Here is a 12,943-nt window from a genome sequence, read left to right on the forward strand (position 1 = left end):
CTCCTGAGACATACCAGCCTCTCTTTTGTCTTCAGAGGCTGTTCCCTTTTCTCACCTAGTAAACTCCTAGGCATGCTTCAGAACCCTGCTCCAGTGGCTCTTCCTCTGTAACCCCCAGTAGAGTTCTCTCACTCCCCTCGGCCCATCTACCCAACCCCTGCACCTCCTTCTGTCTCAGCCCTGAGCACACTAGGGGCTGAATGAATGTGTCCAGCCCTGACATCCCCAATCAGGCTGAGGCTCTCAAGGCCAGAGAGTGACTTATGCCCTCAACACATATACATACCTCCCATTCTGTTCTTACCTCCAGACAGGAATGGCCCCCAAGCTGGGGACAGACACACTCATCCCCAAGAAACATGCTTCATCCATACCCCACACAACAGCCATAGAGATCTTCTAACACATAAATCAGTTCATGCCCTTCTTCTGCTCAAAACTCCTCCATAACTCCCCAGTGCTCCTGGTCAAAGACCAAGCTCTGAAGCCTGCAAGGGAAGCCCTGCATGATCCAGGCCCTGTCACACCTCTGGCCTTTGCCCAGGGCCTCCTCTGGGGGACTCCCATCTCCCCTTGGTGGCCAGCTCCTCCATCCGCTGCCAAGGGAGGCCTTCCTGCACTTCCCCAGCCACTGCCTTTAGACTCCTCTTCCTCTTCCCTACTGCCTTCAGGACACAGCTCAAAATCACAGGTTCTATACCCTCTGGCTCCTCCCAACCCTCCAGCGTCAGGCTCACTGTCTTCTTGTATTCTGTGTTCTAGCACACTGGACTTCTAGTTCCTCAGAAGCATCATACCCTCCTGCTTCCACAGGCTATTCTCCTTGCCTGGAATGCCCTTTTGCTCCCTCCTACATGCCTCTCGTCTCAGCTGTAGCCCAGGATAAGTCAGACCTCTTCTCTGGGCTTCCCACTCCCTGAGGGTGGGTTTGTCTCCCCCACTGGACTGGGAGCCCATGAGGGTAGGGCTGGTGTCTTTGCACAGGCTGTTCCCTCTTCCTGGAATGCTCTTCCTCCTCCTCCTGGCTAATTCCTATGGGTCTTTTAGATCTCAGCTCAGATATCTCCTCTAGGAAGCCCTCTCTGCTCTCCCTCTCTCCCAGGTCAGGCACCTCCTCTGGGCTCCCCCAGGCCCATGGGCTTCCTCCATCCCAGTCTCAACCACTCCGGGCTGTCACTATTAATGTGTTTGTCTCCTCCACTGGATTCCAAGCCCCAAGTCATGAGAGATTGCCGGGACTGTCTTGGTCTCTCCTATGTCTCAGTGGCAAATATACTGTCTGGCACATAAATGACTGAAAAAAAATGCTTCTATTGAAGTACTTTAAAAATAACAACAGTAATAATCCTAATATCATTTGGTGAGCATTTACTATGTGCCCGGCATGTTAAATACCTGTTCTCATTTAATCTCAACCATTCTATGGTGGGTACTATTATTAGCCCCACTTGCAGGGAGAGGAAGCTGGATCTCAGAGAAAGGAAGCCACCTGCCCAAATGCACAAAGCTAGTAAGAAGTGGAACCCAAATTCGAAGCCAGGTGGTTGGGCCCCAGCCTGAGTTTCTAACAATTACTCAGAATACCCCTCACTGATGCTCCTGGCTTGTAATTGATCATCTGGGTCTGGGTGTAAATCCCCCACCAGACTTCAAGGCCTTCTAGGGCAGGGCCCAGGTTGGCTGCAATTTGGAGCAAAGGACCTGGACCAGAACTGGGCTCTGAGAATGTGGTGAGTGGATGAACAGTGCACAAATGAATGAATTAGCGCATTAGTGGGTATGTGACCCACGCGGCCCCACTCACCCTCGATGAGCCACTCGCAATTGCCATTGACGCTGTAGTTGCCCGCACCATCCGTCACGAAGCCTGGCGCCTCTCGCAGCACTTGCCGCTGCCCCTTGCAGTCCCCCGCCCGGGCCCCAGGGGACAGCGGCCCGAGCACGGCCAAAGATAGAGCCAGCGCCGCGACCAGAGCCCGGCCCAGAGCCATCGCAGCCTCCCGCACGGACCCTTACAGATGGGACGGGCCGTAAAGCCCCGGAAAGGACCCTTCACCCGGCGCGAGGCCCTGCAAATGCGACCTCTATAGACGCGACATGGCCTTGTAGACCAGGGAGGTCCAGGAGTCGCAGTCCCCGCGAAGGGAACCGCCGCTGTTGACCAGCTCTGGAAGCCAAAGGCTGGGCCTTATAGGTCCATGGAAGGCCCTGTAAACGGGGTCGTTACGGACGGAATCGACCCCTAGGGATCGTGGGAGTCCCTTACAGACACCGGCCCCCATAGGCTGGCTGACCCCATAAACGGTGTCCAGCAGTTACAGAAGCGGGCCGCTGCAGGCCGAAACGGACCTTATAGACGGGTGGGTCCCCAGTGGGCGAAGGGCTCCACAGCCGGGCGGGGGCCTCCGTAGAGGGTGCGGGTAGGGCCAGGGCAGGCCCGGACGGTCCAGGAGAGAACCCTCCAGCCGGGGGCGGGGCGCGAGCGGGTGCCGGGGGCGGAGCCTGTCTTCAGGGGCTCGTGCCTGGACCCCATAAACGCACTCCCTCGTTCACCCACTCGCGCCTCCCTCCTGGGCCGGATGGGCCAGATCAGAGAGACGAGGGGACGCTCGGGCCAGAGTGGCCCGGGAAGACCCGCTGGGAGGACGAGGGGGCGGGGACCGAGCAGCCGCTATGGGAGGGAGGACGCGGAGGAGGCGAGAAGCCGCGGAGCCGCAGGTCAGAGCGGCCCTGGGAGGACTGCGGAGCACCCAGCCCCACCCCTCCACAAGGAGAGGTTTCCGGAAACTTCCCCGCCCATTTGTGCCCAGACGCATGCGCAGCAGTGACCTCCTCGGCCTGCTACGCAAGAAATTACACATGCGCAGTGCTAATGTCCTAACCCAAACTCGGGGTGCAGGTGGCTGAGCAAAGCATGTGCCACTAGAGGGCGCCTCTAGCTCTGACTGGGAAAGTGAAGGTAAAAATAAAGGAGCTCTGCAGTAAGAGGGCTGTGCTAGATGATTTATATCTTCATTGCTACCAGATTCTGGGTCAATGAAAGGTCAGGATATGCAGGCCCCTCCCAAAAATGCCATTTCACAGATGGACACACTGAGATCCCGGGCCTGGAACGGTTCTTGCTCAGCCCCACCTCTGAGCACCATCAAGATGTAAAAGAGGCCATCTTTAGATAAAAACTCAACGAATCCTCTTTATTTTGGCAAGAAGGGGAAAAAAGTCTTTCTGCCAGGGACCTGAGGGAGGGCCCCTGGGATGGAGGTGGGGGTGGACAAAGCACAGGTCCGAAGTCACAGAGATCCAAGGGAAGGTTTCAGCGTCGAGACCAGCATCACAGTATCCGTCCCGGGAGCAGCGGCTCGGGGCCACGGTGTCCTGGAGTCACAGGCAGGGTCCCGGCGATCATCACTGGTGTTCCGGGGTCCGGCGGGTCAGAGGTCTCGGAGGGGGCCAGGGGGCCGGAGGTCACGGAACAGCGGGAGCCCAGAATCCGGCGCCGCTCGGGGCAGGGGCTGAGGGAGGGGACGGGGAGAGCGGCTCCCGCGGGACCGTTTGGCACAAGAGTCGGGGGAAGGGGCGGGAGCGGGACACTACGCACCCCTACCTGGGCGCGCGGGGTGGGGAGGGTCGGGAAGGCCTGGAATGACCGAGCCCTGGGGCCGGGATAGAGCGGGGGTCCGGAGCCCGGCCGGGGCCCGGCGCGCGGCCGATGGGACAGGGGCGGGCAGGGGTGCTCAGACCGGGGGTGCGGTGCCCCCGGCCGTGTGCATGCTGAAGTATTCGGTGAAGCCGGTGTGCGGCGCCGCCGTCTGGGGCACGAGCGGCTGGTAGGGCGGCGTCGGGCCATCCCAGCTCGGGTCGGCCGCCTTGGGGAACCGAGCGGGAGGGGGCGGGGAGGCCGCGCCCGGATCGGCCATGGTCACCACGCGGCCCCTCGGGGCCACCGCCGCCGCCACCGCCGTCTCCTCCACCTGCTTCCCGGCCTGGGAGGGGGGTCAGGGTCAGAGGCCGTCCGGGACCCACGGGGGGCAGATGCGGCCCCGAAGGCCCGTCCCCCTCCCCCCGGAGAATCCCCCCTCCCCAGGTGTGGGCGCATGTGTCAGTCAGGGAAGGAGCGGGTGGCGGGGCGCCTGGGCAGTGGGGCCAGGTACTCAAGGGGCGGCGTCGGGGCGCGCCGGGCAAACTCCGGCGGCGGCCGGGGAGGTGGGGGACAGCCGCGGAAGGCCGGCGGAGGGGGCACGGCGCGTGGCGTCTGCGGAGGTGTGCGCAACAGCGCCAGGACCCAGTCCGGCAGGGTGGGCGCGGGCGCTGGGGGACACTCGCGGCGCGGCGTTGGGGCGCGGAGCGTGCGAAAGGCAGGGGGTGGGCTCAGGCGCCTGGGCGCGGGGGGCGGCGGTGGGGCGGGGAGCGGGGTCAGGTACTCCAGGGGCGGCGCCAGCAGCTCCTCGGGCGCCGGGGGCGCGGGGCTTACGGAGGAGGCGGGCGGGGGGATGGAGAAGAGCTCCGTGAAGTTGGGCACCGAGTCGCTGATGAACGTCACATTCCCATAGACGTGCTCCGGGAAGGCCTTGTCCGAGGATTGGCTCCGTCCCGGGCCCGGGACCCCGGCTGAGGCGATCTGCGACGTGCGCACGTGGTACGGGAAGTTCTTGTTGGCGGCCGATGGGCGTGTCATGATCTGGGGCGATGGGCAGGTACAGGTTGGAGAAGCACTGTCCAGGCCTCAGAGGGTCCTAGGGATTCTCCTTCACTTGACATCCCCCACGCTTCCCTGAAACTCTTCAACTGGACTAGGCTCCTCCTTAAGGTTCTCACAGCGCACTGAGCTCTGACCTTTTTGCTCCATCACAACTCATTACTCTGCTGATGCTTCCTCCATCAGAGCCCTGATCACTGAGTTATCACTGACTGGCTAAGCTTCCTTCACTGTCCTTCACTGAACAGTATGATCGCTATTAGCCATATGTGGCTATTTAAATTTAAATCAATCAAAATTAAACTAAAATTTTTGTTTCTCAGTCACACTCACCACATTTAAGTGCTCAATAGCCACACGTGGTTAGTAGCTACCCTATTGGACAGCACAGATTATAGAACATTTTCATAAACACAGAAAGTTCAGTTGGACGGCAACTGATAGACTCTAGAATGTTAGCTCCATAATGGCAGGAACTTGACTGTTCTGTTCCCTTTGGAATCCCCAAGACCTTCTAGAATGTGTCTGGCATGTATAGGCTTTTAATAAATATTGGTTGAATGTAGAGATGTCTCCCCAATTAGTCTGGTAGGCCATGAGGGCAGGGATTGGGTGTGACTCTAGCACTGCACATGGGAGCCCAGCATGGCCCCTCTAAGGTTGTGCCAAATAATCGAACAAGTAGCTGAAACCAATCAGCAGTGAAATGCCAGAGGTGGAGCTGTGCTGAGCTAACATGAGCATTTTTAGGAAGGAGGCTGGCTGAAGGTGAAATATTGCAGAAAGGGCACTGCGTTTGGTGTTCTGAGCCTGCACTCCACCTCCCCGCCCCACAGCTCACTGAGTGTGGGATCTGGGGCGCATTGATTAAACTGCCTGAGCCTCACTGGGGAAAAGGGATTGCAGTGCCTACTTGGAAAGATGAGGAGAGAGAGGGTGGATATGAAAACTGCTGGTGCAGAGCCCGGCACATTGTGGGTTCTCAGTGTTTCTCTTCTGTCTGTCTCTTTCTGACTTCCTGCATAGCCTCAAGATGGACTGTCCCTGGAAGGTGAGTCTGTACCTAAGTCAAACTCTGGGGTAGAAGATGGAGGACCTGGCCCCCTCCCTCAATGCACATGGTGGACCCCTGGGGTCAGGAGCTGGGGCCCTCAGCGATGCCTATTTCCCTGTCTGGCTTACTCTTATGCCAGATCTTGTGGTCTGCTGGAAAAGGACTGGATTCAAAGTCCCTACCCTGCCACCAAAGGCCATGGAGCCCTGGCAGGTCCCCTCCCCTCTCTGGGCATTAGCTTCCCCTGTCTGTACAGTGGGTTCAATGACTGTTATCCATCCCCTATCCTGGGGCTGCTCTGACAATCAAACAAGAAGGCAGGAATAAATGCATAGGGGTGTTCCGAGCATGACAGAGGCTGGTTCAAGACAGGTACCCACTGAATGGTTAATGTATGGATGAAGGAATGAAAATAAGAACTGTCACCCAGAAGGCCAGATAGGGTGTAAACCAGGGAGAAGAGGTTTGGTGCTGGTCCTCCTGATGCCCATCAGATCTAGGCCCCCTGGAGCCCCAGCCTGGCCCACCTCAGGCTTCTTCCCAGACAATGGCCTCTGATGGAGTGGCAGAGATGGGAGAATGTGTGGGGGAAGGGTGGAGTAGAGATCGAAGGGCTTGGGGAAGGCAGTGGGGATACAGAAGGAAAATGTGAGAGTCTGAGGACACAGGGTCAGGAATGGGAATAGAGAGGGGGACAAAGAAAGAGGGTGGGGTTGAGGGAAGAGGCCAGGACACAAGGTGGGGGAGAGGAATTGGAAAGGGTGGACTCCGGGGGACACAGTAGAGTAGCCTGCAGGAAACCAGCAGGCTCTCTTAATAAGTGTCTGTTGAATGATAGAAGGGATGAAGTAAAGGAAATAGATCAAGAGCTCAGAACAGAAGGTTCAGGCAGATCACGGCTGAGGAGTCTCATGCATCCTCTGCCCATTGGTTTCCCACCCCCACCTGGATGCCCATCCTCACCAGGAACACGCCATGGGCATACAAATGGATCCCCAGCTGGATGCCGTTAACAATCTTCTCCCGGGCCCACTTGGGGATCCCAAAGTTGGCGATCAGGGCCATGACAGGAACTGCAAAGAACCTAAGGGGAGGTATTGAGTGGCTAGAGACACTGCCCCTGCCCTCCACCTCACCCCGTAGCCCCAACTCCTCTGCCATGCACAAACACAGGCCCCAGGCAGGTCCCAAAGGAGAGAAGCCAGTGTGACCTTCAAAAGCCAGAGATTAAACGAGGGCAAGAATCCCACTGGCCTGGGAAATTCTGGAGCGCAAAGACTAGGTTGAAGTTACTCAGTTCCACCCCACCCCAAATCCTGGCACCTGATAGGAAATCAATAGATGTTTGATGAATGAATTAACATATGATAATAAAAATTAAGGACTTACTGCATGCCAGACCTGTTTCTAAGCATTTCACATATATAAGCTCATTTAACTCTCACAGTAACTCTGAGGCAGGTACAATTTCAATCCCCATCAAACAGGTGAGGAAACTGAGGCAGAGAGAAGTTAATTGACTTGTGTGAGGTCACAACAGTTTACAAGCTTTAGAACTGGGATCTGAACCCAGGCAGCCTGGCTTAGAATCCGCCTCCTTTACTGCTGTGTTATGTTGAACAATAAAAATTACAACTAGCTTTTATTGAACATTTACTGACACAAAGCCCTCATATATTACCCTGTGCATGCTCAAGATAACCCTCTGTAAGAGACTCTTGACAGCCTTTCTCTATAGGTAAGCAACCTGAGGCACTCTCTTTTACTTTGGGAAAGTAATTTTTTCCAGGTCACAAAGTGAGTGACAGACTCTGGTGACAGCTGCCTGATTTGAAAGCCCATCTGCCTCACTGAGGAGGGTGTGAGTTGGGGACAGACATTTCTGGGGAGCCCTGGGAGACAGGGACAGGTTGGGGCTCAGCACGTCTCACCAGAGGGTGTAGGCAGCAAAGAAGGGCACGTAAAAGGGCTGCTTCTCCGGGAAGTGACGCAAGGAGATGAGCACAGCATAGCAGAACCACACGTAAGCTGCCACCTGCAGCCCGATGAGCCCGTAGCCCGCCGGTGACTCATACGTGTACAGTACCTGGCCCGGGTCAAAGAACTGGACCCAAGGGAGAGGGTTCGTCATAGCCCTGGCCTCCTGCCCTCCAGACCCCACCCCTGGGCACCCAGGGGCCAGAGGGACTTGGTCAGGACACAAGCAGCAGGAGAGCAAGGGATGGAGACAGAAGCATATAGAGGTAGAGAGAGAGGGTGAAAAAGAAAGGAAGAGAATACATCCACTACCATGGGCCCAACACGTGGCTAAACAACCATGTGTGAGCTTTTCCACTGGCAATCAATGAGCTAGGTCTTATTCTCACCTCACTTGACAGAGGGGGAAACTGAGGCTAAGAGGGAACCTTTTGGCCAAAGCCACAGGTGATATAAAGCCTTACAGGGCCCCCTGGGGTAGGTAAGACCCTCCTAATTTTACAGAAGGGGAAAGAAACCCAGAGATGGGGGCCATCACCCAAGGCCAGCCAGCTGGGAAGTGGGAGAGCCAGAGTGGAACCCAAGTATGTGTGACCTCTGAATTCTTAGTCATGACATTGAGCACAAATGTGACAGACAGTGAGAGGCAGAGAGAGGAGGAAGGAAACTGCTCAGAGATGGTGAAGAGGGGAGGAATGCACTTAGACAGATGGGAAGGCGGAAAATCGCAGAGTGGGAGAGAGAGCCAGGACAAGCGGATGTGGGGCAGGGCTAGCAGACAGGTGGAGGGGGCCACCAAAAGCTTTGAAGTGTGGGGAAGGTGGGGCAGGGCCTGGGCAGTGGAGGGCAGGACACACCTCAGCCTCATAGATGAGCAGCACCACGTGGGTAAGAGTGTACAAGGTCATGTAGACAGACAACTTCACAGAGCCCGAATGGCTGATGCGGCCCCTGGCGGCAGGCCATGAGAGGAGACAGCAGGGGTGGGGGCTGTCAGGGAGGAGGGGGCAGCCACCCCCCAGACCCACCCTCCTGCCCCGCTCCCTAGCCCAGGCACCCACCAGCACTCCCTCCCACCCCAGCCCGGGCACCGTGTCACCGTGAATCCCTTCCCCAGAAGGATGAGCATCAGCAGGAAGATGAGGAAGCTGGAGGAGAAGAGCAGCTTGGCTGAGAGAAGGGAGGAGAGAGCGGCTCAGATGCAGCTCGGAGAGGAGCCTGGGCGCCCTCCCTGGCCCACCTCATTCTCACCCAAGATCTTCAGACTCTCGTTGCCAATGCCATCAGTGGCATACTGGCCCCAGTAGATGCAGAAAAACAGGAGGCTCAGGACTGAGGGGAGGATGGGCAGAGAGAAGAAAGGACAGAAACCGGCTTTGGGGCATCACTGTTCCCTAGCACTATGATCCAGATTGCCAGAACCCCTCCTTCATCCCCATCAGGGTTCTAGACCCTTTACTCCCACTGACCTCCTAGGAGACTCTGGAGTCCAGGCCCCCAGCCCCTCCTCCCTCAGACCCAGGAGTCCGGGCCCCCAGCCCCACCTCCTTCAGACCCGGGGTCTGGGCCCCCAGCCCCACCTCCCTCAGACCCAGAGGTCTGGACCCCCATCCCCGCCTCGCTCAGACCCAGGAGTCCAGGCCCCAGCCCCTCCTCTCCCAGGACCCAAGTATCTGGGCCTCAGGTCCCTCCTCAAAGGACTCAAAAGTTGGGATATTCTAAACCTCACCCTCCACTCCTGCTGCGGCCATGAACATTTTATAAGTCGTGTGGAGCAACTGACGACCTTTCAGCAAATCTAGAAGGCGGATAGGGAAGGTTGTTCAAAGACAGGAAGGGGAAGCAGCTCATGTCCCCCAACCCTGCGCCCTCATATCTCCTAACCACCCCCACCCCACCATGTGCTGGACTCACATCCAAAGTAACAGGAGAGGAAGAAGATGAGGATGAAGATGAGGAGGAAAGTCACATCTGTCTCCAGGATCCCTGCCGATTTGGTAGAGGGAGGAAACGGTTCAGTTAGGCTGGGTGTCCCTCAGCAGGCATGTAGCTCTGGGCTCCCACAAAGATCCTGGCTTCTGGGTCCCCATATGCTCACCAAACTCATCGGCTGAGAAATGCCGCGTCCAGAAGGACTTGCCATTGGTGAGGACCATCTCATACTCCAGCTGCAGCCCATCTCCCTGTGGGGAGTGTGGAGGCCTAAGGGGGTCTCTGGGCAGGTAGGGGGTCAGCAGGAAGGCAAGGAGGAGAAGGTCCGGGTGGCCAGCCCAGCCCCTTACCCCACACTTGCTGAGTGCGATGTACCACCACCTTTCACGCACTGAGCGGAAGCTGCGGCCGCTGGAGCAGCTCAGGTAGCGGGTTCCCTCCTCTGACACCACCTGGGGAAGAGCCAGAAAAAGGCTGATGCTCCTCAAAGGCCACCCCTAGGCCTTTGACCTTCAGCACCTGCCCACTCCCCCAGGCTGGGCCCATACCTGACAGCCTGACCAGGCATACTGGGTGGTGAGGTTGATGACCTGGTTGTTCTCCGGCCTGATCACTGACTCCTTGGCCAGGCAGTCCTGGGGAAGGCAGGGACATGGTCACTCTCTGGGCAGCCTTGACCTTCTCCCCCCTCCCATACACCCTCCTCACAGCCTTCACCTTGTCCCCTGCCTTGTACACGGCTGGCCACTGGGATAGGTCGTCAAAATAGAGGAGGATGTTCTGACAGCACTTGGCCTGCAGACCCAGAGATTTCAGGGTTTGGGGGAGCGCCGGGAGCTGGGGCAGCCCTTGCCTTGGGAGGGCAAGGGAGTACCCTGCCTCAGCATGGGGAATGGCTGGTGAAGGCTCACCTCAGGGTATCGGAAACGGAAGTCCAGTCGGCCATAATCCGAGAGGAAGCAAAATCTCGTCAGGAACACCCAGTCCTGGAAAAGGGGCCCAGTTAACCCTCTTCCTACTCCTTTGAGAACTCTCCTCGACTCCACAGACCCCCAATTTTTCTTCCCTACCCTCGGGTATCCGGTTTCCCAAGAAGCATAAGGAGACGAAGTCATCTCCAAAATTCTTCCATGATCCCTTCACCTTGGGTCCAGGATTCCTGCCTCAGATGCCCCCCAAGTTTCCTCTCCTGCCCTCAAACGCTTCTCCCATTTGTCTGGCACCCTGAGACAGACCCTGAGGGTCAGATCCCCGCCACCTTCATCGCGGACACCATCCTACCGGCATCCCACGAGTTATCCACACACATGCCCCCACGGTGGTCCCAGAGACCATCCGTGCTGGGGAATATTCCATACGGCTCTCTCCTGGTCCTGAGCAGGAGTGTGAACTCCAGGCTCTCGGCAGAGTGAAAAGTGCTGTCCCTTCAGCACCACCTCGGCGTCTGCCCACCCCCACCTCAAACTCCTACTCTCCCAGCCCAGCCCTACTCTCTGCCCAAGCTCTGACCTCAATGTCCCTCCTACAACAACCCCCTGAGTCTAGTCTCGACCCCATGGCCCCCCTCAGCCCCAACCCCGACCCAGTCCCCCATCGCCCCCGGCCCCACGCGCCCACGGCTCCCAGGTTCCGTCCGGGAGGGGCGGCAGGGGGCGCGGCGGCATCCTCCTCCCTCCACTCTTTCTTGTCCCCCGGGGGCCCGGCGGGTGGCAAGGGAGGGCCTGGCGCGCTCACCTCCTTGGAGCTGAGGTTGCCCCGCACGTACTTGGCCCGGGCGCGGGGGGGCAGTGGCAGCAGCAGGAGCAGCAGCGGCGGCAGCAGGCGGCGCAGAGCGGGCGCGCGCGGGGGCTCCATTCCGCCCGCTCCGGCCCGGCCCCGGCCCCGGCTCCGCTCCGGCTCCCGCTCCGGCCCGGCGACGGCGGCGAGAGCGCGCGGGCCGGCCGGCGCGCGCCCCCGATTAAAGGAGCCGCCGGGCTCCGCGCTCCCCACCCCCTCCTCGGGATAGCCCGGCCTGGCCCCTTCCCAATCACGGTGGGAGGAGACGCCCCTTTCCCATCCTCTCTACTCCACCCCAGCCCCAGTCCTCCCCTCTGGGAGTCTCGCTGATACCTCTGGCTCCCCCCATCCTAACTGAACTCACATTGCCCCAAGGTGTGCCTCCTCCAGACTGCCGTCTCTGGGACAGCCCACAATCCCCAGACCCCAGCTCTGTCCTGACCTCCCCCAACTTAGTCCCCAAACTCCTCTTTGATTGCTTATCCCCGGCCCCGCACCAGCCATCCCCAGCTGGGTCCACTCTAGTTGCTAGCATTCCAGATCCCTTGCACTCTGTGAAGTGCCCATGGAGACACGGAGAGGGCAAACCACTTGTTCTGGGTCACATAACACAGGGGTGGCAGAGAGCCCTCAGCCACAACCACTACACTCTGCTACCTGACCCTGTCCTGTCACTGCTTACCAGGGTGTGAAACTGGGTTGCTGTGAGGCAGAGAGGTGGTGTGGTGACAAGCCCATGAGCAGACTCTGAAATCAGTTGCCTGGGTTCAATACCAGCGTTGCCACTTCCCCCCATAAGACCTCAGCCAAACCATAGCCAGGTGATCTCTCAGTCCAGTCCCCTCCACACTGGCACTGACCTTATGGTTACCCAGTGGGCAGCGGGTAACCCTGGAAGGGCCTTATAGGGTCAAGTCCAAGCCCCTCAGCTTGATTTTCCTGATAAGATTCCAACAAACATATCTAGCTTCATCCTTCCCCTTTCATTGCAGAAAAGTTGCCGCTCCTCAAAATACCATTTAAAAAACTTTCTAAGCCAAGGGGCGAAGCAGGAAACATAACCCTGTGAAACACCTTCAAGGGAGAATGTGGGCCCCACGAGATAGCGGCCTCTGCTACTTGGCTTGAGCCAGTTGTTGCCAGGAGGGATAGTAGGTCTGCTGCCAGTTCCTTTTCTTTTTCTTTCCTTTTTTTCTTTTCTGAGAGAAGCCAGAAATGCAATCTTTTTTTTAAAGGCAAGCTGTTTGATTTGTAACAGAAGGCAATTAATTCAAAAATTTTAAATATATTGTGGGCCCAAATTAAAAAGTCCATGGGCCAGATTCAGGCCCCATCTGCCATTCCTGCCTTGATCCTGCACACACACTGTTCCTGTGTCCAGCAGACCAGGAGCCTCTCAAGGGCAGGGCCCAGACGTGCCTCACCCTAGGTCCCAGCATGGCCTCAAGACATGGGTCGAATGAATATGGTCCCACATCCCCTATTTACCCTCCAGGCCTTGCACATGC

The 12,943-nt window shown here is 57.9% G+C and overlaps 2 protein-coding genes across 6 annotated transcripts in view; both read right to left on the reverse strand.

Moving 5' to 3' along the window:
- The window catches only part of MEGF8 (multiple EGF like domains 8), a 39,697-nt gene extending 37,094 nt beyond the window's left edge, over positions 1-2,603 (reverse strand). Inside the window, exon 1 of the mRNA XM_058529412.1 lies at positions 1,805-2,603. Within this exon, the coding sequence (XP_058385395.1) occupies positions 1,805-1,991 (187 nt within the window). The 5' untranslated portion in view covers positions 1,992-2,603. The remainder of the gene's footprint in view (positions 1-1,804) is intronic.
- A 564-nt stretch (positions 2,604-3,167) lies between these two features.
- On the reverse strand, positions 3,168-11,513 carry TMEM145 (transmembrane protein 145). Of its 5 annotated transcripts, XM_058529416.1 has the most exons (15): positions 11,394-11,513; positions 10,571-10,645; positions 10,377-10,454; positions 10,208-10,294; positions 10,010-10,111; positions 9,826-9,910; positions 9,642-9,713; positions 9,457-9,525; positions 8,979-9,059; positions 8,819-8,897; positions 8,585-8,678; positions 7,682-7,854; positions 6,714-6,834; positions 4,472-4,678; positions 3,455-3,983 (listed from the first exon to the last, which is right to left on the reverse strand). In XM_058529416.1, exons 1-15 carry the CDS (start codon positions 11,511-11,513, stop codon positions 3,735-3,737), a joined length of 1,692 nt encoding a protein of 563 aa, XP_058385399.1. In that variant the 3' UTR covers positions 3,455-3,734. The 5 variants fall into 5 exon arrangements, with proteins under 5 accessions (XP_058385400.1, XP_058385399.1, XP_058385398.1 ...); XM_058529417.1 differs by having other exon boundaries at positions 3,168-3,512; positions 9,826-10,111; XM_058529415.1 differs by having other exon boundaries at positions 9,826-10,111.
- Positions 11,514-12,943: the final 1,430 nt, after the last annotated feature.

Source organism: Diceros bicornis, chromosome 34, assembly GCF_020826845.1.
Source record: "Diceros bicornis minor isolate mBicDic1 chromosome 34, mDicBic1.mat.cur, whole genome shotgun sequence".
Classification (NCBI taxonomy): Eukaryota; Metazoa; Chordata; class Mammalia; order Perissodactyla; family Rhinocerotidae; genus Diceros; species Diceros bicornis.